The sequence below is a fragment of the Oenanthe melanoleuca genome, chromosome 8 (genome assembly GCF_029582105.1).
Source record: "Oenanthe melanoleuca isolate GR-GAL-2019-014 chromosome 8, OMel1.0, whole genome shotgun sequence".
Taxonomy (NCBI): Eukaryota; Metazoa; Chordata; class Aves; order Passeriformes; family Muscicapidae; genus Oenanthe; species Oenanthe melanoleuca.
The window spans coordinates 23,220,623-23,244,873 of record NC_079342.1 but is presented as its reverse complement, the minus strand read 5'-3'; the positions used below and the strand labels follow the sequence as shown (position 1 = coordinate 23,244,873).

At 41.8% G+C, this 24,251-nt stretch overlaps 1 protein-coding gene across 1 annotated transcript in view; it reads right to left on the bottom strand.

Annotated features, from left to right (window-relative positions):
* The window catches only part of HMCN1 (hemicentin 1), a 157,206-nt gene that overhangs the window by 91,363 nt on the left and 41,592 nt on the right, over positions 1–24,251 (bottom strand). The window contains exons 7-22 of the mRNA XM_056497859.1: positions 23,276–23,396; positions 22,557–22,820; positions 22,153–22,297; positions 18,526–18,647; positions 13,366–13,641; positions 10,395–10,536; positions 9,873–10,000; positions 9,083–9,196; positions 8,278–8,436; positions 7,435–7,629; positions 6,593–6,691; positions 5,283–5,410; positions 3,637–3,781; positions 2,309–2,421; positions 1,008–1,167; positions 87–261 (exon numbers count right to left, since the gene is read on the bottom strand). Of these exons, the coding sequence (XP_056353834.1) occupies positions 87–261; positions 1,008–1,167; positions 2,309–2,421; positions 3,637–3,781; positions 5,283–5,410; positions 6,593–6,691; positions 7,435–7,629; positions 8,278–8,436; positions 9,083–9,196; positions 9,873–10,000; positions 10,395–10,536; positions 13,366–13,641; positions 18,526–18,647; positions 22,153–22,297; positions 22,557–22,820; positions 23,276–23,396 (2,486 nt within the window). The remainder of the gene's footprint in view (positions 1–86; positions 262–1,007; positions 1,168–2,308; positions 2,422–3,636; positions 3,782–5,282; positions 5,411–6,592; positions 6,692–7,434; positions 7,630–8,277; positions 8,437–9,082; positions 9,197–9,872; positions 10,001–10,394; positions 10,537–13,365; positions 13,642–18,525; positions 18,648–22,152; positions 22,298–22,556; positions 22,821–23,275; positions 23,397–24,251) is intronic.

Below are 24,251 nucleotides of genomic sequence, written 5' to 3'. Positions count from 1 at the left end.
GGCAATCAGAAATCACACATCCTTCCAAAATCCCGACAGTTTAGAGGCAATTTCACTTTTATTTTGTTTTCATCAAACATTGTTACCTTGGAGAGAACGGAGATACCAGCTGCATGTCTTTGGCCCAGGTAATTATGGGAGGTGGCAAGCTCCTCACGTCACATGGAAGTGTGACATCTTCCCCTGCAATTACTGAGACCTCTATGGGCTTATCATGTCCATCTCCTTGCTGATCTCCAGGTCTGGACACTCTAGGTTTCACTATAACATGGAACACAGTAAGAAGCTGCAATGAATACATATATTTGTACAAATGTAACACCATACAACATCTCTCTTTTTAATCAGGTATAAAACATTACAATCCTGTTTGAATGACCTGTCTGCAATAGAAATAAATCACTGCCATGCTGATGTAAAGTGCCTGTAGCACTTATGAGCTGATGCCCACATGGAACACCACAAATACCAGAAAGTCTGGACTATCCATTTAAAAACGTGGACACAACAGATGGCTGTAATTCCTGCATGTGCTGAGCTCTGTACTGCACAGGTAGTTAGCATCCACTCCCTGAATTGTTTCACTACAGTCCCAGTAACTCCAAGCCATAAAAGCCTTGCAAAGCACAGCTACACCTGAACCAAATTTTAATAACATTGGATTGATGATGACAGGAAGGCTTGGGACTGGTGGGATTAAAGGATCTTCATTCTTCTCTCAGCAGGAAATTCTACTCCTGTACAGATGCTTCTTATCCACTTGCATAAAGATGAAATTATGCTCAGCCCAAGGTCTGTGAACTCGAGGTAAAAGGGATAAGGAGGCTTAAAGTGAATTATAATGGCTGAAGGACAGGCCTTTTGGGATCAGCCGTGTATAAAACTACCTGGTTAGGGGATCCAAAAGCACTAACTGGAGAAGAGCTCCCATCCCACGTGCCCTGGGTGTGTCTAGCTCTCAATGCACTGGATGGGGACAGGGACACTGCAGCTGAACTGACACCCACCATAGACAGTCAGCTGCACCTTCCTGGTGGCATAGCCAGCAGCATTGGTGGCAGTGCACACGTACTCCCCACTCTCTTCTCCCCCTGGGGACACCACATACAGGCTTCCATCTGACCCTGCCGAAAACCTTGCGTTGCTGGGAAGGATTACCTCTCCTTTCTGTGGAAAGAAAAATAATAAAAGTCCACAGTGCCTGGATTTTTCAAAATAAAGCAAATAACAATTATTTAATTCAATAAAAGTTGCTTTTTTTTTTTTTTGAGGCTGAGGTGAACAAAATATTTTATGTTAACTAAGAAACTTGGCCCTAAAATTCCATTTATACAAACTAACTCTTCACAGTCCTGGAGTATCACTTTCTAAGCAGTAACGAGAACAGAAGCACAAGGATTCATAAGCAGAAAATCTGCTACATTTTACACACTCAAAGTCTTAAAAGAAAATTTAAAAAATAATATTCAAGAACAATAATCAAGATTTGAACTGAGTTAATTTTGACATTAATTTCTGATGTCAAAATGAATCTTGTATACATCACACAAACTTGTTCTTAGTCTCCTGCTTCCTTGTCATGTAGTTGAATAAGTGATAAAATAAAGAAAAATAAATCCTCCCATGTTCTCTTCCCTACGAAACCAACAGTTAACCAACCATGTTCTATTCCTTCTTTGAAACAAATCTCTTCCCAAGGTCCCAATCAATCACATCTGCACAACTTCTGAGGCCCCAAAAGTGCCTTCACACCATGTCATGCGAGCTGCAATATACCCCAAATAACTGTTACTACCAGAAATTATCCTGTACAAGGAGGGAAAAAAAAAACCCAACTAGCTTTAAGACAAATTCCCTCAAAGGCTGAGGATCTCCTCAGTTCACATCTTGTCAAAGCCATGACTGAAAAACTCATGGGCTAACGCCACAATGCCATTATTAAATACACTTTCCTCAGAGAAAAAAGTCAAAGCTCCACAAGAAAAATGAACTCTTAGTCTGTGGCAGGCTGCCTAAACTCAAATTATCAACTCACAACAGGAACAGGAACAATTTCTAAAGTGTAAAACCCATAAAGATACAGCGATAACCTAAGCCCTGCCAAAGAATAGAACACTGAGCTGTGGCAGGACCACGGCCAAAAGTTCTGCTCTAAGAAACAAAAGCAGCTCTGAACAAAGAAATTTCCAGGTCACTCACAACTGGAGTTTTGGGCCATGTTATTTGAAGGTTTTTTGAGGTTTTATGACAACTAAATTACATGTTCAGCCCATTTTCCAGCATGAATATCTCAAAGGTGAGGGATTACCTTGGACCAAACAATGGATGGCTTGGGAACTCCACTTGCTTTGCAGGGCAGTGTCACTGGGATTCCTTCAATGGTGCTGAATATCTGCTGCCCATGATGAATGATAGGCAGGACTACAAACACATGCAAATATTAAAGACATAGCACAACTATTATGATAAAATCTTTATATCCAGTTAGTACTTCCTACAGGCAAGCAGGGTTTGGGACCTTTCAGCCTCTTCTCCAACCTTAACATGGACAAGGAGTCACTTTCCAACCTCTCAGAACGGAATAAATCTGTGTTCACACTGAGCCTGCCAGCCATAGGCTCATCACTGCATTATGTATACACAGTTATAAACTAACTGCAGGTACTACACTGACTGAAATTATTTCAAAAGGGCTTTGTCACATTATCCTCTGAAAACAATCTAGGCTTTGCTTCTCAAAATCAGTAACAGAAGACAATAAAAACCTGAATTCCCTCACTCAGTTGAGCTGCCTTTGAATTAACAGAAAAATAAGGTAAGATTTAAGGGTACAATACCAAAACAAATATATTTCTAAACACACACAAAGATATTCCTTTTTGTTCTCAAGCTCTGAAACATTGAAAAAACTATTGTTAACATGAAAGATCTTATGAGTACTTGCCTGCACTAAAAATTCATAGTAATTCCTTACATAAAAGGGAGGGTTTCAGCATCTTCAGTGAAGCTTAAAATAAATCTCCCATGATTAACTTAACATGTGAGAAAACTTAACAAATGAGAAACCATGAAGGGACTGTGGCCTCACAGAGTTAACACAAATATGCTCAGCTGAAATACAGATGGATTACCAGAGTGCTAACATTTTGTCTTGCTGTCAGTGCAGTTTTGGGTATGTTTTAATTAAAGAGAAAAAATAAGGGGGACGAGAATGGGGATGACACCAAAAACAACAAACAAATTATGACTTTTACCAAACTCGTAATTCATTTTCTTTCATTCTAATTCTCCCATGAGCTGTGCTTCCTTACCCCAGCTGTGAAACGTTCAGACATCACTTCTCATGGTTTCCCAGCTAACTCTCACTTGCACCTTTTTGTTAACTAAACCTGATGAAAACAGCAAAGCCCAGCATTTGAACGAGGATCTTTTGTGAACACAAAATTGTTTTTCGAGTAAAATCAAATAAAACTGTCTTGATCATTCAGCTCCTCCCCGTGCAGTGGATCCAATGTCCCCCCGTGTTACTTTACAAAGTGGCACCATGCCAGAAGAGGAAATGTGTAAGAGCAGCAGAGCAGTGGAAGCTGCTGTGGCCAGTGCTGCCCCAAGCAGGGAGGGCAGGCTGTAGCTCACCGAGCACGTGGACAGTGGTGGTGCTGTTGCTGGAGCCTGCCACGCTGCTGGCCATGCAGATGTAATCCCCTCCATCCTGCAGCCGGACCCGCTCCAGGTGCAGGCTGCCGTCGCTGCGCACGCTCACGTACGGGCTGGGCACCAGCTGCCGGGAGAGACACACTGTCACCAGCAAAATACTCCCTGACAACGCTCACTCTGGGGTGCAGCGTGGCTTTACTTGACTATGTCACGTTGTTAAAGCTTTTCCTACTTTCCATCGCTCGTACAAAGCTGATTTTGCTGCTGGAGTGAGAGCTGCAAGAGCCACTCTGCTCTGCTATTAGCTCAATTATTTCACTGTGTTTTTATTGGTTATTCCAGTACTTGCTAAGTACAGTGACTTGTTCTTCCACAAGTAGACCATTTTCCTTTACAGTTATCAAAACCTAACTTCCACATGCATCAACAGATGAGCTCTGAAGCAAGCCATTGTGAAAGAGAATTCTAACTTTCACCTTGAAAAGTTATATATCCTACAGCAACATCAAGCTGAGCCTGGCAGCACAGCCCTGTCTCATAAAGGGTTGTTAGAAAGCAAATCTGTTCCAGTCACACTCAGAAGCAGCTGAATTCTTCTCTAAATATAACTTACTCCAACACTTTCCTTGGAGCACAGCTTTTCCCAGCAGTTTACAATGACAGGAAACCAGCACTACTAGAGAGAGGAATTAGCAACTCAACAAGGAGGATCCTGCCAGTATTTCTCACAGAGCTTACAGCCTGTGCTCCTTGCACAGCCTAAGGAAAAGCCAGTGATTCCCAGAGACACCTAAACTGAGCAGCAAACCTGAACAGGAGTCAGGTAGTACCAGGTTCTACTTTGTGATAATAAAATCAGGCATTTTGCTACAATATTTTAATTCTAGTTGCGCAGAAAGGGTTTTAGGGAGAAATTAGCAACAAAGATAAAAAGCATCTTCACAGGGTAAAGTCAGAAATTTTAGTATTGAAGAACTGAAGTATCATACACATAGCCAACCCAGGTGTGGTATCTACAGCACCTTTCTAGAATCCCTGAGTGGTTTAGGTGGGAAGGGACCATAGAGATCACCTAGTGGTATCTGCAGGAAATATAAACTGGCAATGGTATGTTCCCAAGGGGGAAAGAAAACACACTTATCCATGCTCTGAGAAGAACACCATCAGGAAAGGAGGATATGGAACAGGGATACTGGTATTTACCTCAGCCCATCAGCAACAAGAGAAGGCAAGACGCTAAAACATCCTAAATCTAAAGAAATTTTCTGGTACCTTTATTTTAAATAACCCACTTTTGTCATTCTAGTAGGTATATTCCACTAGCATTCAGAGTCCAAGGCTGAAGTTCATGAGCCAAAAAAATGCATAAAGCTCCTTTGAAAGCAAGCAAGACAGAAGATAAAAGGACATTCATAAATACTTTTGTTCCAAGTTCTTTTCTAGACCTCCACATCCCACACTGCCATCTCCTATTCCCTCATCTGTACTTCAGGATCAGAAATTCTTTGGCATGGGCAGTGATCACATTAAGTTTTGTAAATTAAACCAAGCTGTTATCATGCCTTGAGATGTCAGTTGTAGCTTTCCTCTGCCAATAAATCTCACAGGAAACAAAGCAGTCTTACCACCACATTGTTTTTAATCCACCTTCTGTCTGGAATGGGGTTCCCAGCAAGCAGAACACAAGGCAAAGTGAGCTGCTGTCCCTCAATGACATTAGCTGTGGCAGGGCTTGCTCCAATCCGAGGAGTGACTTGAACAAAAGGAAGAGCGAGAAGAAATCACTAGGAATTTTTATATATTCATGTAAAGTATTAAATTAAATTAGTAATAAATTGAAGACATGAAAAAAAGTTGAACAAATGTAAGGGAAGGGTAGCACAAGAGATGGGAAGCTGGGGAAGGATACAAACAGTAATCCTTAGCCTAAGGAATGGCAGGAAATGGAAGATGCTGTCCAGCTGAAACTGGATCCAATCAAGGGTTTCCCGGGGAACTCATGTTTTACCTTCTAAACAGGTAAAACCATGCCTATCAAACACTATCAGTATTACTGCCTCTTGCAGTAAGTTTGAAGTTAACAAATGGTTTCTTCGATGGCAGAGAGACTCTGTTCTTATCCTCATGCAAATGTACACATTCCACTGCATTATTTTTCCTTTTATTGCCAGATGTCAAACTCAGATAACAACCAAGCCTCTAACAGCATGGATATCTGAAAGAGATTAGGGTCAGATGGGATGTTGGGAAGGAACTATTCCCTGTAAGGATAGGGAGGCCCTGGCACAGGGTGCCCAGAGAAGCTGTGGCTGCCCCTGGACCCCTGGCAGTGTCCCAGGCCAGGCTGGATGGGGCTTGGAGCAACCTGGGATAGGGGAAGGTGTCTCTGCCCATGGCAGGGGGTGGCACTGGATGGGCTTTAAGGTCCCTTCCAACCCAAGCCATTGTGGGATTCTGTGGTCAAGCCCAGACATTTACCATCTTCTTGGATCACCAAGATTCCTTCCCACCTACCTCAACACTGACACAACCACACTCATTGCTGCCTTTTTTTTTTTTTTGCTTGTTTTGTTTAAGATTAATTAAATGGCAGGAACCTCATAATTAGAATTCATCATTATGGTGATTTTTCATTCCTCAATAAATTTATTTAGGAATAAGAAAAAACACAGGATAAATCACTTCTTTAAGGTCTAAGCTTAAAGTGCAGGTGGAACTATTTCCAATTAGTGCAGCCAGTCAAAAAAATGTTCTAACAAGCAAAATCCACTGAAATCAATTACAATATTCCATGTAAATGCTTTCTAATTCAGTTTGTATGGATGACACACAAATACAGCACAGAGATAAGTCACAGCATATACGGACATAAGCCCCAGGCATCCTGTCTGCTGCCCAAACACCAGCAGCTCCCACTGCCTTGCACTGCTCTTACCCAGTCCTGTCACTGTGACCGTGGCTGGTCGGGACTGAATCCTTCCAAACTGGTTCTCAGCTTCACAGACATACGTCCCTTCATCACTGACCCACAGATCTACGGGGGAAAAAAGAGCTGATTGCAGCATCTGAAATGATTCATGGACAGCCAGACCCTCCCCTCCACATGGACACCCTGTCTTTGTCTCTCCCACCTTCAAAGGCTCAGTTTGATACAGAGCATTCCTTTCCATCAGTCACCAAGTAGAGAAGCAATGAAAACACAGAAAGGAATTAAAAACTGATTAAGAAAACAGAATAATATCACTTAGCATAAGAGTGACTGAAATGGTCCAAAATAATCAAAAATCACAAAGCCACTTGCAAAGTTTGTTATTATTACCCAAATTAGGACAGATCTGAAACACTAAGTTTGGAACCAACTCTCTGCTAAAAAAACAAACAAACAAACAAAAAAACCCCCACAAGCACACACAAACAAAAAACAAACTAAAACAAACCAAAATAAAAAAACAACCCTGCCAAAACTAATTAAAAAAAAAAAAAAAATCAAAAATGAAAATTCGTGGCTCCTCAGGACCAAACACTATAGCCCATGTGTATTTCAAAGATATATTAATTTACATGAAGAAGACTGAAGCCAATGACCAAACACAACTGAATTCACAAGCTCACAGCAAAATGAACTGCATGCCAACAGCAACGACATCAGTATGACTAACACAATCTGTGACAAAAATCCAGTCTTTTTACATAGTTAATTTAATATAGTCATGTAGTAACTTGCAAATGTCTTAGTTGCTCATGGAATTCTGCTCTTTTAAGGCTGAGTCTACCTACTCTGGATGGCCAGTGCGCCTGTCCTGAGCTGGCTGCTGGAGCTGGCTGCAAAGGGCCGGGAGAAGAGGGGAGCCCCATCCAGCCTCCTCCATGTTACCCTGGGCTCAGGGTAGCCCTGCACATAGCATGGAAGGGTCACATTGGAGCCCAGATCTGCAGATTCGTCACCCGGCTCCTGTGTGAAAACGGGGGCAGCTGGGAGAGAGCACACACACAAAGTGAGCATTGCAACACAGCAATCCCATCCTCCAATACCACTGATGACTTCGGGTCACGTCCCACTGTGCACAGGTTTTCTTCTAGCATTCCCAACTCTAGAAACCCCTTATGAACCAGCATTGCTAAATTCCTTGTCTCTGCAAACAGTGCCATTCGTTCAGAAAGCAGATGTGCCTGACAGGAACATTTAACAGGATGCAATGTGGCAGGCCACAGGCAGATGGAAAGAATTAGGAAAAGGGGAGAGGAAGGGCTAAATTACAGTAACCTCACATAGTAACTCAAGTTTGTGTAATTAATTCTCTATTCGAGAATTTTGTTAGGTTGAGGTTTGAACAGCTTCCTCCTCCTGTGCCCCTCTTCCTCCCCATAACTCTTACACTTTGCAAAAGAAGTAAGACTGGGCTGGAAACAGCTCTAAGGTCCCTTCCAACCCAAACCATTCCATGATTCCAAGCCAGAGTCCAAATGGGGCAAGCAAACTGCTTAGCCAACACCACCAAAAGGTGTTCCCAGCACACGCAGAGATCTGTTAGAAAGGTTTGGGGAGCCAAAGCACCACTCCCTGACCAGTACAGAAACTCTGCAATTTCAGTGTGCCCCACAGGGGTTTTAACTACTTACAGCCAACATCCAGAGTTATCTTGCCAGCAGCCCTCCCTGCCTCATTGGTGGCCACGCATGTATAGTCACCAGCATCCAGGTCTTGTGTTTCCTGGATCTTCAAAAGACCCCGGTGAATATCAATAACGAGAAATGCTGATGGCCTCAACTCTAAGTCACCTAAGTCCAGACAGAAAAAGGCAATATAACTGTTTACATCAAATATATTCCTAAATTTATCAAAATTATCCCAACAAAACAGTGTCCAAGTTTGAACTACTTCACAACACAGCTGTACGGATTCAGCAGATGAGAACTCTGACTCCCACTCAACTGAGAGGAAAATTTGATTACTACATTAAATACATCCTTTTTTATTTATTGGTCTCACAAGGCAAACACTAACCCAAGTACCTTTGGGCAGAGATCAGCATTAGTACAGTGTGTCAAGCTGTATTCCTCCTTCTCTAATTAGAGACTACTTGAAAACGGAACAAGAAAGGCGACAGAAAAATGTTTTGTGATTTTTGTAGCATAAAGCTAAACATTTTCTGAAAGAATTAACCTTATTTAAGCAGGCAGGAGACTCAGCTTTGTTGTACTATTATTATTATTAATTATGGTGTGTTAATTCACCGTATTTAAATAGAAGCAGGAATTTATGCCCTAGAGGTCAATGACATTTCTTCTCAATTTAGAGCATTTCACAGGTCCGTCACTGGTTAAATACAACATAATGCTCTTGAGAGAAATTAAGTCACTTCCAGATCATTGTTCTAAATATTGCTGCTAAATAAATGACTCAATCACCAAGCAATGAGCACACCTTTAAACCATTTCACTTGAGGGGGTGGGATTCCAGTTGTTTTACACTCCATAACAGTTGTGTCTCCAAGACCAACCAGAATTTCACTCTGAACTACAGTCAGTGTTGGGTCCTCTAAAAAGAAACATGACAGAAAAAAAAATGAGCTCTTCACCCAAAGTATAGGTAATTTTAAAGATATAAACCACAAAAAACTCTATTTTTCTTTTGTTATATGGAAGAATGTTTGTCATTAAAAGTCAGACTTAAAAGTGAAAGATCAACACTGAGAAACATGGAAAAGTTAAGTCTTGACCAGAGCACCTGAATCATATGCAGAATGTACAGGATATATAAGGACAAAATCAAGGAAGTTTCACCATGCAGAAAGTGAATGAATGAACATGAAGAGTCATTCTCCGCCTCCAGCCAGATGTCAGTCATAAAACAGTTTAATACTCTGCTATCAATATTTTAACACAGTATTTTGATACAGAAACACAATTTCTTTTCCAAAGAATCACTCACACTGTAAGACCCTATTTTAGGGGTTTTTTTTAACCTAAAAAAGGTTTTTAACATAAAAAGCTTTCTTTTTAGAAAGAGCATCAAGCTCCAAATACTACGTAACAATACTACTCAGGTTTGAACAGGAAACAAAAGGGACATTTAGGAACTACTCAACATATATTCCGAGGTTTTTGAAATTTCTAGTATGTTCTGCAGGGTTCTACTCATTTTAACAGCTCCTCCTCCCTGATGATCAATTAGTTTATTTTTTGAATTTCATTACACTGTTTTTCTCGCTTACCAATGTATGTGAGGGTGGATGTCTCTTTCTCTGTCCCAGCTGAGTTACTTGCCAAACAGCCATAAATTCCTGCATCTCTGGGAGTTGCTTTTCTTATGATTAAGGTGCCTTCTGGGGTCATCCTGTACCTGGGAACACACAGGGGACCAAGCAAAATTATTAGAAAGAACAATGGTTATATCCACACTGCAAGCAGCCACAGCAGCATGAGCAGATGGTTTATAAATAGGTGTTTCTGGGTTTTTTTAACTCATGATAAACACTACTAGTAGTATTATATCTAGCACTACATTTTGTGAAAACTACATAAATTAATCTTGTAAAAAAACCTAGAGAAGAGAACTAAAGTGTTTCTTTGTTAGAGGTGTGGTAATTGCAATTAAAGAGTTATCGAAGTAAAGACTGAGGTATTACCTCCAAAACTCACAGACTCCTGTTAAAGTAGAAGAGTATTTTGGCACTATTCAAACCTTCCTTCTCACATATGATATTAAAAGAAATGGAGACAACTTCAAGTCCCACCTGCTGGAGCCAATGATAAACATATCGTTGAGTGTCCACACAATTGTTGGCTTTGGGTAACCTGTGGCAGAACACCTGATGGACACTTCAGAACCTTCTTTAAAAGTCTGGTTCTTGGGTGAAATTACAAGCCTTGGAGGTTCTACCAAAAGAAAATAAAAGCAGCAATTAAAAATCTCTTGTTAGAAAACACAGGTTATGATATACCCATTTTCAAATAGCTCCATGGTGAGAAAGCAACCCAACGAAGGTCAGAACCCACTCGTTTCTACTGGCACATTCAAAGTCTCAGACTAAACCACCTTTATAAGAGGCATTAGGACAGAATTCAGGTATTTGCCTTCCTGAATGGGGTTAAATAAGCAGCAGGAGAGCCAATTCTGACAAATACCAGCCAATAAGCAACGTGGAAGGTGTCTCTGCCCATGGCAGGGGTCACAACAAACTGAGCTTTAAGGTTCATTCCAATATACTCCATTCTGTGATCCTATGAAATTTATTCAGACTACTGGACACTAAGGCCCACACACCCTCAGATAGGTCAATTGTCAGAATGTAACCTGAGGGATAAGAATGAAAGTCACTTGTGCAGACACATAAGTGGAAGAGAAGTGAATCTGCAGCGTTAACAATTGTAAAGCACACTATGGATTTCAGGGCATCAAGACTCCTTGGGATTTATCAAACTGCATTCCAGAACCTTCCAGAGTGCTCTGGGCAGTACCCCCAGCCTACAAAGGCCCAGGTTTCACACAGGGCTGTGTCCTACCTGCATCCCAGTCATGGGGAGCAGTGGGAGGCTGGGGACACAGCATGTTCTCCTGAGCACACAACTGGGACACAAAGTCAGCCCCATGAAGAATCCAGGCTGTATTTGCACAGCTGCTGGCACAGGAGTCACATGAATGCTCCCCTCCAGAAACAGCAGCATCAAACCCAACACTTTAAAAACAAGGGCTCACTACAACCCCCCTCAGTAGGAAAAGCAGATGCTGGGTTATTTTTAGAGCCACCAGCATTTGTTCTCTGCCTTAACTCCCCCTGAGAGAGAAAACAGGGATGAAAGCAGTATTTATTCTCATATGATCCAAAATTCAGAGACCTACATGGAGCTGGTTCAACAATAATAAAGGGCTTCAGGATGAATTTAATCTGACATTCTGAATTACTTACATCTACACAAAGCATAGACCCATCTCCATCAGTTAACAAGATTTCAAATTTCCCTCTTTGGCGTGTTAGTAATAACAGTCCATAAAGCTGTAGCTCTTACATCTGGCCACCCTTTACTCTTTGCTGCCAAATAAAAGCTGTTTGTTGAAAACTACTGCAGGCCCTAACAAGCACTGCAAGTTGTACATGACAATCACACACTGAGTAAAAATGGACACCCCTTCAATAAGTGTTACAACTCCACTTTTGACCTCTGTTTTGGAGCACCTTAGGTCAAACTATTAAATTCAAAATTTCTTTTTTCCATAATTCTAAGTTTTCCATTAGTTAACAAATTACTAGAATTAGAGCAGAAAAGTTAATTAATGAATGTCCCCCTCTTCAGAACATGACCCAGTAGCATTACAAGCAGAAATCTGTTGGAATCACCTACAAGTGACAGAACCATTTTCTTTCTATACAATTTTGAGTTTTGTCTCTCCTAATCCATAGACCAGCAACAAAGAACCAAGGTTCAAATCTCACATAATCAAGGCAAGTAGAAAAAAAAAACCCTGCATTACTTCAAACTTTTAAAAGTATTTGCTCCAATACCAATTATAGCATTCATACTTTTCTTTTAAATTTGTTCCTGGTATACAGCAAAAGCCCAGACCTAGATTTGTTTGGTCTCACTCATGCTGCCTTTTTTAGTTCTGACTGATTTTTCATGAAATCACACAATGGTTTGGGTTGGAAGGTGTAACGTGAATGGTGCTGAGCCTGAGATATAGACACAGCACTCTGCCTTTCATGTGACAAAACGCCCTTTATTATATTGAACTGCTCCTTAAATAGCCTTCTTAATGTTCCTCAGCAAGCACTTGTGGTTGGTTCAAAGTTCAGGCTGCCCAGCCCCCTGACCAAAAGCCTCTGCAGCCATGCAGGAACCCATTGGTCCAAATCCCTCTCTGATTCTGAATTTGTCCTATCCCTGTCCTTGAAGGACTGTTTGTCCCACCAGGCTGCTTCTCCCATATATGGAGAATCAATTTGCCCAGTACCAAGGCCAGCTTGTACTGTAACAGGAAGGGATATTGAAGCTCCTCTCGTTCCACCCTCTGCCATGGGCTGGGACACCTTCCACTATGTCAGGTTGCTCCAAACTCCCTCCATCCTTGGACATGTGATAATTGATAAGAGTTGTGTTAATCATGAAAGTATTGGGGTTTGCATAAACTAGAATACTCAGGTCTGAAAAGAAGCATGACACTAAAGAAAGGAAAATATATGATCAAATCAATCTGTTTTACTAACAGTTTGTAAAACAAGGCTTTCACACAGCCCAGTAGATTCTGCAAAATCAGGTTTCCTGCCTTTGTGTAATCAATTGCAGCCTATCCACTAAGACCAGACTTCCTGACTTCTGTCATTTCTTATCTACCAAGACTGGATGGTTATCTATGGGACTTGACAAAGTGTCTAGAGACTTCATGTCATCCAGCAAGCCCATGGACCACCACTGCTTACCTGGCAGAACTATGACAACAAAAACATAATAATTACTGATTACAAGGAAACCATGCTATAAAAGGGAACTGCAAACCAAAGTTTGGTGGAGCATGGAGTGGCAGTGGCCCCCACGTATCCCCAGTGCGCTGCTTGCTCTGTGTATATAAAATTAAGCAATCTAAATTGTGCTGAGTATTGAGACTTTTGTTTCTCATTTATAACAGCCACTGGCAGGGATGGGCCTGTCCAAGGCTGTGGGCAGCGTGCTCCAGCAGGAGCCCTGCCAGGCGAGCCGCCCCGCCGTTACCTTGCACGGTGAGGAAGACGGACGCCGTGGCAGACCCGCCCTCGTTGGCAGCGGTGCAGCTGTAGCTGCCCGTGTCCGAGAGCCGGGCTGGCCGCACCTCCAGGGACTGGTTGGGCAGCAGGCGCAGGCGCAGCGGGTCCTGCAGGCGCGCGTCGCGCCCGTGCCGCTGCCACGTCAGGTTGTAGCGCCCCGCGCTCAGCACCAGGCAGCTCAGCACCGCCGCCGCGCCGGGCAGCGCCGACACGTTCGCGGGCACCTGCACCACGGGCGGGGGCTCTGCAAACGGAGAGAAAACGGGTGAGACACTCGGCAACGTGGTAATTGATAAAAGAGTGCTAATCGTGAAAGTATTGGGGTTGGTATAAACCAGAATACTCAGGTCTGAAATGAAGCGTGACACTAAAGAAAGGAAAATATATGATCAAATCATTCTGGTTTACAGTTTGCAAAGCAAGGCTTTCACACAGCCCAGTAAGATTCTGCAAAATCAGGTTTCCTGCCTCTGTGTAATCAATTGCAGCCTATCCACTAAGACCAGACTTCCTGACTTCTGTCATTTCTTATCTACCAAGACCAGATGGTTATCTACGAGACTTGACAAATTGTCTAGAGACTTCATGTCATCCAGCGACCCCACGGACCACCACTGCTTACCTGGCAGAATTATGACAGCAAAAAAATAACAATTATTGATGACTACAAGGAAACGATACTATAAAAAGGAGCTGCAAACCAAGTTTGGTGGAGCATGGATTGGGCAGTGACCGCCCATGTATCCCCATTGCAGTGTTGCTCTGTCTATATAAAATAAAGCAATCTAAATTTTGCTGAATACCAAGACTTTTGTTTCTCATTTATTACAGCAACCTTCCAGCATTCTTGATAAACAACTTTAGGCATACTACAGAACAAAGAAAAAGTCATGTAATTTTAATATTTAATTATTTATCTAATAGGTTGGGGTTAAATATTAGATTTGATGAATTGTTTAATAATTCAGGTTTAATATTTGGTTTCATCTCCCATTCTGAAGACACTAACAGACCCCAGGGCAGCAGCCTCATTCACTGATGCTGAGCTACCTGCCAAGAGCTTACATCACAAGGTCACACTTAGTCTAGATCCAAACTACCACATCCTGTAGGATGAAAAACCACATCCGGTACGAGAAGAGGCAGCTCTGTGTTCTTTGAGCACAGCAATGGGAGGGAGATAGGATCACCACAGACCTCCAAGTATGATCTTGGTGACCACACCTGGAGGCATTTCAGTGAGCTATGCAGTAGATTTTTACAGATTGTATATGGAAAAAAATAAATTAGTAGGAAATTCTTCCAGCAGCCACAATGGAACCAAGTTAACACCATTAGTGAGTTCTTTTCATGATGGATTTTTTACAGAAATGTGGAAGGAGAAAGCATCCATGCTCTTATTTGATTAAAGACTTCACAAAATAGGGTAAGAAAGGGGGAGGTAATAAACACAGTACACAGCCCTGATAGACAGGAAACAATGTCAAAAGCCACTCCTCCTCATGTTGATTGAAGGGCACCAAAAGTTACCAGCATCATTGCAGAGGGGTGGGTCCAGACTGTGCAGCTGGTAAGGACACAAACCAAAGGGCCCTGCTATGGTGGGGGTGAGGGCCAGCTGGCAAACTCATGAAGGAACACGCAGGGAAGTGAATCAAGAGTAGAAAAGGGAGGAATAGGCAGGAAGGGGCATAAAAAAGGGCCTGTACCCTGTAAAGCACCACCAGTCAGTACCCTGTCTGCCTCAGCCCTGGCCTGACCAGCACAGCTTGTTCTCTCACTAGTAAATCCCTTCTTTAAGTCTCCCAGGATAACCTTAGTCCCTGTTCCTTCTCTGTATCCCTGCAAATATTAAGTGCCAGCTACTGGAGGACTGGTGTAAGTAGACTGGGTGCCAGATGCTGCAGTCAGACCAAGGGTTTAGGAACCCCCAGCTCCAGGGGTGCCTGGAGTCCCAGCCCCAGCTCTGGGAGCCCACAGTGACCTCAGGCAGTGCTGTGCTGCCACACACCAGGTGTCCCTAGGTATATGAGATGAGCTCTGGCAGCCAGGCAGGAGGAATTCTTGCAGCTACGTACAACATCCTTCAATTCTCACTTCCATTCAAACCTCTGGGAATTTCATTATCTTTTCCTGTATATATTTTATGTTGCAACTCCCAGTATTTGTTATCTGCTTTCTACCCAACTCACCTGTACAGTTCTATCATTCTCCCAGAAGAAAGCAGATGCAGTAATTCTCTACTGAAATTATTTGAAACCACAGATGCTTAAAATAGCAGCATTCTGCTCCTCCTTGAGATATTACTGATCAAGGAGGCAACATTTCAAGAAAGAAAATGCTTTATTTATGACTTTATGCATTCCCATTAAAAATATCACATATAGATTCCATTTGGTTTTCCCCAGACTGGTTCCTGAACAAAGAAAACTCTGCAATAAATAATACTTTGAGAGGGATGCTTGTGCAGAAACGAGACAGCTGTAAGAGCAAGACCAAATCTTTATCAGCACACACTAAAAAACAACTATCCTAAAAAAAGCAAGCATAACAGAATAGAAAAAAAAAAATCTGTATTTATTAAGGGTTAAAGTTACTCCTAAGGTCTGAACCAGCCATAAATCCTCCTCCTCAAGGTCTCCTGGGAGGTCTCAGATGAGGTTCACAAGCTCCATGCTGGATCCCTGCACAGCACTGTGCCCTGGGTGTGCAGCTCTGCCTCCCCACAAACACAGTCCTGACAGCAATTCACCCACTGCCAAATCCATAGACTTTAACCCACACAGAGGGGAGTCAGGAAAAGCTACACTTGCTTACTGAATGGAATTTATCCCCTGTACATTTTAGGTTTGGGATGTTTGGGAGAAACAGTAAATCTTCTACTGCTTTCTACACACTTATCATCAAATATGTTACCTAAACCCAGGAAAGAGAGAGATGAAGCCAGCACAGGTCTGGAATCCCCATCTTTTGACTGCCAGTCTAGTGGGACAACACAAGTTTTGCACTACCCCAGCCTCTGCCCACAGCAGTGCTCAAACTCAGCCATCCCCCAGCACTTTACTGGCCCTTCAGTTAGGGTGTTACACAAGCTAATGAGCCATTTGACATTTTAAAGATTTAATAAGAGTAAAACAAAGTCAAACTCAAGTGTTTGCTTTCTGTGAAATGAGAAAATGTTGGCACAGCTCCAATACTTCTCACACAGCAGTTGCCAGAATGGATTATCTGTGATATACTGTCTGTCAGCTGGGTAAACCAAGAACACTTGAAAAGATTGTTTACTTTGCTTCGAGAAGAAATTTCAAGTAATTTTCTTGCAAATATTTGTACACAAGGATTTCAAAGTATCTCTCTCCCATTAATACTCTGCAGGGCTCTGAACAGAACAAACTGTCATGTTTACACAATGACTCAGTTCCAGGCCATCACTCGTGCTTTGTAAATGAGGAGATATGGGATTTTTTTTCCCCTTATTACTCTTGGCTTTCAAGTGCTATGAACATCACAAAAAAAAGGTCAGGATTTTCTTTCACGTTTCCCTTTGATGAGGAGAATGATTGCAATTTCTAGACTGAGAATCTTTATGCCCACAATTGCTTGCCCTCTAAGCCATGGTTTAAAACAAGCATCTGGGAATATCCTTTCTTCTTGAAGGATTTTTGTGGCCAAAATACAAACTAGTGCTCTAGAACCAGGACTTGGGTAAGCACAGATGTTACTGTTCTGTTCTACTCACTACTTCATGGGAATAAAAGGATGTTCCTCTCCTCAAATTCAGCTCTTGGTCCAAGAGGGCTCTCTCTTTACAAGCTTTGCCTTGCATAAAATCAATGCTATCACACTGGCTTCTTTGCATTTGCTCATAGTACAAAGAGAGGAACATCTCTGCCTGAAAAAGGGAAGGTGAAGGGTTATGGAGCCACTGAGAGGGTTGTTTTAGGGAATACACAATTAAGAGTCTTCTCAGGGCACAGGAGAGGGAAAAACAAAAAAAAAAAAAAAAAGAGAGAGTCTTTGTTCATAACATGCATCAGGGGAAATTCTGATCAGATATACAAAATATTTTCCTAGTGGGGGTAATTAAGCGCTGAAGGCTGCCCATGAACTTGTGAAATCTCCACCCTTGGGGATATTCAAAGACTGACTGGACAATTTCCTGGAAAACATAATCAAGCTTGGAAGCTAATTCTCTTTGAGTGAATCAGACTAGGCAACTTCCAAGGTGCCTCCAGCCTGAATTGTTTTTTAATTCTGTGACTCACAATCCAGGTTAATTTACCTGGAGTAGCTACTGCAGGAAATAAGAGGCAAGGAAACTTTAATTTCAAAATTAATTAAATGAAACCCCAAGTCAAAAATGTTGCTCTGAGTGTCACAGAAAATTAACTGCTCCAGGGTTTTCCTAGCTTAGCAGCAACAGTTTTTTGCTCCAAGACTCATATCTGACCAACACCAGCACAAGGCTGTATAGAATGGATCTTTTGCTACAAACCAGAAATTACTTTTCCCACTCACTCTGTCTGCATTGCAATTGTAAAAAAAAAAAATAAAATTAAAAAAAAATTAAAACTTGCTATAGTATAGCCAGGGGTCTCATCCATCCGCCCACAGCCAGAAATAAGCCTAGTGTTTATTCAAAATAATCTTTGTGAGTAGCCCTGTTTTTACCTCATTCATTTTACTTCCTCATCTCTTTTACTACTTTTAAGAAATTCAAGGTAATAGATGAGATTTCCAACAATTTACTGATTTTTGTACTGTAAAAAAAGCAGAAATTAGAACACAACTTTCATACTTCCTTGTACATCAGAAAACATACATACAATCAAGCCAACATATAATTGCTTCAAAGTGGAATAAAAATGAGAAGAATTGAAATCTGAGATTTAAGTTTTGGATTCTACAGGTCAGATTTATTCTGCAAGTCTGACTGATTGCAGGAATAAAAACCAAACCAACTCTGATATTTAAAACAGGTTTAATAAACCTCAGCTCACTTGTGGACATGGGTGAGGAAAACACACAGTAATTAAAAATACACTTAAAACTGAATGCATTTTATTGGGCCCACGTGCTGCAGTGCTCAAGCCCAAGGAATCCAGCCCAGAGGGAGGCTGGCACGCACCTGACACATCGAGGAACGTCTGCGCGCGTCCCGTCCCCGCTGTGCTGCTGGCCACGCACTCGTAAAAGCCCTCGTCAGACACAGACACCTGGGCAATGTCCCAGCTCATGCTGGATGATTCCCTGCAGGAGAAAAGGGCACTCACTGAATCTCTCAAGGAACCAAGAGCAACACCAGCTTGGTTTTCTGACTGCAGACACAGGAGAGTTCTCACAATCATTAAGAGGCAAGACAGACCCCCTAATGAATCAAATTACATGTCACTTAAGGGATGATATTTTCTCATATGATTTTGCAGAACATCCCACTTGCACATCAGAAAATAAACCTTTAACAGGTCAGCAGCTGTCACACAAAACCCAAAGGCAGTGTATTGGCTGTCATTCCCTCAGCTGCTTGTGCTCTGTTGTATTTACCACCTGAGAAGACACAGTCCTTGATGCCAGCTAGTTTCAGTGCAGTGCCAGTACATGGTACCAAACCCATGCTTCTTACCAGCAAAGGCAAGAAGGTCTCACCCGCTCACCTGAGCTTCCCAAACTCACAGGTACAAGCATCCAGAGAACCACTGCAGGTTTTCTCTAGATCCCAGCAAGGCCAAGGCTGCTGGGCAGTAACACCATGTTGGTATCACAATATGAAAACAAGAAGGCAATAAAACTGTAACTACGTAGGCTACTTACATGTGCTTCAAAACATTTTCATTTTCTCATGATTCAAAACCACGTTTTATAAACTACAAACACACAGAGGCTGACATAAATGAGCAAACCAGTGGTTCAGCAGTGTCCCAGTGCTCTTCATGGTCTGTTACTATGGCACATAAACAAAACTGATAAGCACCAAAATATCTGTGAGAGCTTTGGCAAGTGATTGCCACATTACAGGAAAACACTACATTAATGACCCCTTTGTTTGTCTGAATAGATTGATTTATCAGCCCTTAAAGGATACAGAAGGAACAAGAGACTTGGAATATGTGTGGAAGTTCAGTGCTGTAGCACCATGAGACATACAATACAACCACACCACAAAAAAAAAGTGTATGGTGACCTTAAACGGCTTTCTACTTGTTCCCTCTTACTTCATACTTACTCTAGATAACCTAATATATCATACTTCAAATCTATGACATTTCCCAGTGCAATGCTGACACATGGGCATGGCAGCAACTGCCAGCATTAAAGAATAAAGTAATGTTTCTTCCAAATAACAAGTGAGAAACTCCTCTATTTCATGGAAAGAATTTTAAAAGTGAGGTTAGGCAATCATGCTACACTTCCTTCCTGACTTGTGCTACACACCAGATGTCAAACATGGAAGCCTTGAGAACAGAAGCACAAAGGGAAATGTGCCTGGGGGTGGAACAGCTTGGCAAAACAAAGACCTGTGGTGGACTATGAAAGAAAAATTTAAAAAATTAAACCAACACTGGAAGCAAGCTCAGGGCATCTGCTCCACACATGGGTGCTGGGTGAGGAGCTGTACCTGCACACAAGTCACAGCACAGGTCATGGGACAACTCAGCACCTTCCAGCACCACCATTACCTACCAAACTCATGTTAGTGTACATGCAATCTGCTGATTGGGCTGTTGGTCTGGGCAGCTTGGGAATAACAAACATTCAAACTCCAAAGCTAGATGACTCCCTGGGTCTCAGTCACTCAGAGCATGGTGGTGCTTGGGTTGTACTGGACCTCACCTCCTGGACACCCCATCATGCTGCTCCAGACACAGATGGGAAATCACCAGCAGAAGGCTGTGGCTCACAGGGAGAAATGAAATCTGTAATTTCACTTCCTAGCATATGGTTTGGAGGGATATACTACTCTGCATGGTTTACTAGACTTGAATAACAACCACAAATATCAGTTGATTATGAGTGAATTTTTAAATTATGATTGTTGTTTTGATTAACTACATGAATTGCCTTTCTTGAAAGAATTTAATGTCTTATTTTTGCTGATTGTAATCTCTGCAGGATTGGTGGGTTCTGCTATTTATAATATAGAATGGATTGTAAAGACATTGTAGTGCTCAGCTCCCACTGATTCCCCACTAGAATGGGGTGCTCAACTACTGCTCTTGACCTCCTATACCAGGCTGGGCAAAAATGCACTGGGATATTAAGCAAAATCCAAATTTTCTTACTACACTACCACAGGATGCAAAAATGTAGAAAGACAAAGCTGTTACAATTTTTTAAAAATTTCTTCTTCCTAACATATGTTACTCATTTAAAATTAGGAATTATTATTGTAGCTGATAGTACCTCTGGAACCAAAGTAAAAAAAAAACATTCAAATTTCAGAGTCTGTTCTCCTCATAAACCCTGAACCTGTAGTCATTCTAAGGGTATTTTCACATAGAAAACTATCACAATAGAAATATGATATTCAACTTGTAAACCATTTATGGATTGAAATAAATACTAAAACGGTTGAGTAAAGACATTTCAACACCCAAACAAAACTTATTCAATGCAGAGGAATACTGCAGTTCAAATCTGCACTGAACTACTAAGCTGGACAAACCCTGCCTGGAACTTCACTACAAATAAGAGGCAAACAAGCCAAGCTGAATTAGATCCTATTTAACTATGACCAACAATACTTGGCTTGAGATATGTTTTGTTAAATTAACTTGGATGATGTGTTCATTCATCTGCTCTGTAACAGAAAAAAGAAAAACGCAGCCGAATCAGCTGGACGTGTGAAGAACAAGGAGAAGCGTGGGGTTTGATACCTAAGGAATGGAAAACATTACACAGCAGCCCAAGCATGTGCTGTGCTGGGGCTGACTATGTGTCACTGGCACCTCATTAAAACCCAAACCACACCAAGCTGCAGCATTTCCCACTGCCAGCAGTGCAGGAGCTGCAGGATGCGTTTACTCGAGTATGCTGTACCTGCTGGGGAATTCAGTCTGCTCCTGAGGTACTTCAGGCTGCTGACACTGCTTGCTAGTGCACACTTCCCTTCGGGTTTTAACAAACAATTAAACGGGGCATTTTATGAGAATTTTAACTAATTTACCTTTTTTTTTATTATTATTATTCTCTCACCCTAAAGAGAAAGGGCACATAATTATTTTTCTATACAGAAATCTGAAGAGCCTTCTGGTACATCACATAAATTTTGCTATTTTGAGAGATTTTCTGAAGATGAAAGTTTCTAGGGCAGGTCTTAGGACATACTTCTAGAGCATTAACGAAAGACATTAAAAATCAAACAAATTAATGTATGCCCAGTCATCCATGTATCACTGGAGCCAGAGTGAGGGTATGTTTCATAAACCAAGTGAGTTACCAATTTTGCATAAAACTTTTAAAAATATAAATTAAATCCATTTCCCTTCTAGACTTTTAGACCCAGTTTATTATAATTTCAGAGCACCACTACATGTACAGGGTGTACACCCTCCTCTATATATCATATATAGATAGCTCTTTCTATATAAAAATATTACCAACATCTCCATAAAATACAGCTTTCCTGATGAAGAGCATCAAAAATAACAGACTAGAAGTAGCAGGATGTAGACAGCACATAAAAGTAAATAATAACAGAAATCATAAGCTATGAACAGGAAATGAAGCAGCATTGTGAAAAAAGGTCACTACTTACTTGAAGAACTGATCCACTCCCAGTTTTACTCCATTTTTAGTAAAACGCTGAGTAAAAGGTATAAGGCTTTCCACATGGCAAGGAACAGAGCCTGGCTGTAAATAATATCCTGGAGTCTTCATGGGCATTGTAACTTTGGGGGCATCTGAAAAAAGAAAACATTTCCCAGAAAGTACATTAACAGCTACTAACACACATCCTATCCTTTCCTTTTATTAAAAGGTAGTTCAATTTCTGATAAAACTCCACTTAGTAGTGGAGCTTTGACCACCATGAACTAGAGACAGAACTTCGGAAGGAAACAGCACAGAAAGTACTTGAATAAGTCATAAAAGCATACAAGATCTCAATTTTAACTTATCCAGATCAGACAAATAAGCAATCAATTCAAGTTAGTCTCTTACCAGGAATAATACTAGAAAATGAAACACTTGAAACCCTCTGAAAAAGATAATCATCCTTGTCATAGCCCGTTATTTTAACAAAAAAAGCTTCATCTGGTGGAATGAAGTCAGAAATATTCCATAGTCCATAGGGCTTTCTGTCAGGATAGTATTTCACAGGCAAGGTCTTAAGGAGTTCCCCTGTAATACTCAGAAGTTCCAGTCGGTCTACTCTAGCTGGAAGCAGGATCCCTGTGGTATTCAGCAGCATGAAGGTAGGAATCCCTAGAAAAACAGAAACATGCTATTTTAAGTGCTAAAGAAAACAGATAACCAAAACACGAAAGATTAAATTCCATCTGCATAGCTCACTACTCCATGAATGCAGTATTCAACTCCAGCCCTTACCTACCGAGTAGGTAAAGGCTAAATTGTGCTGAGCTGAGCTCTGCTTATTAGATGTGAGGAGACCCAGCTGGGGAGAGTTTAAATTACTGATTTCCAACAGGTGTTTCTGAAATAGCAGCCTCTTTATGACCTCCTCACCATGCCCCTGGGCCACAGTGCTTTTCTGAAGCTCCAAAAACAACAGAAACAGTGCTGCAATTTTGAGGCATAGTTAAAAATATCTGCATTTATGTCACACAGATACAAAGCCCCCTCCTAGGAACCAACCCACAGCATCCCTCAATTTACTCAATTTTGGGGGCCTGAAGCCATTTAACATAGTGGAACCAAACCTTGCACTGGCCTGCTGGATGTTTTTTTGAAGTCCAAGGTGGGCTTCCTGGAGAAGCCAGCTCGGAAGTCGATGGTGCTGAGCCCCGTGATGCGCACGGAGTGCCTCCCGCTGCTCGAGGTCTGCAACACAGCCAGCACGTGGAATTAGCACTGCAGGGACTGCACAAGGGTGAGCCAGCCATTGAGTCAGGGACTAACCCACAGAGCAGCCCCACGGCTGAAGTTGTAAGGAAAAGCACCTTGAATCTAGGCCCTACAGTTGTGGTGTCAGCAAAGGGAGACAGTTTGTCTTGGAAGTAAATCACACCAACAAATCAACAACTCCTTGCCCCATGCTAGTGCCTGCAGTGGGAGTGGTCTGGGAGTTAGGACCTGACCATCACAAACTACTAGAAAATGGTGAGTGAATCAGAACTCAACAGAAAAATCTATGCATTAAAGGTGCTTCTCTTCCCCAGGCAAGGGGAAAGCAGAGGGTGCACAGGTATCTCTCCTCTCTGCTCTGTACTCTTGTACCCTCACCTTGTCATTCTGCTTCAGCCAGCAAAAAACAAATCAGAACAACCCCCACCCATCCATTACCCTTGAACAGCCTGAGCTTCATATTCTGGAGAGAACAGCTGCTTTGATGCAAGTCTTTAATCTTAAAGAAGACAAATCAAAGTAATTATAAGTTACTTGCTATGCAGAGAAAGAAAGGTCAACTTCTACTTGCCAAAGGTGCACAGGAACCCATGGCTTTTCCTCCTCTCCTACACCCTTCAGGGTAGAAGCTTCCTTTGAGCTTTCCCTGGAGTTTTACCTGATCCATTCTCAAAGAATCCTCCAGAAGAGAGGCTACCCCAGAGTAACCCCCACCACTGCATGTGTGTATCAGAAATTAAACAGTTGATTCTTATAACTAGCAGCCTTGGAACAGGCACTAGACATCATGACAAATCAATGTCCATCTGATTAAAGCAATATATTTCCTTC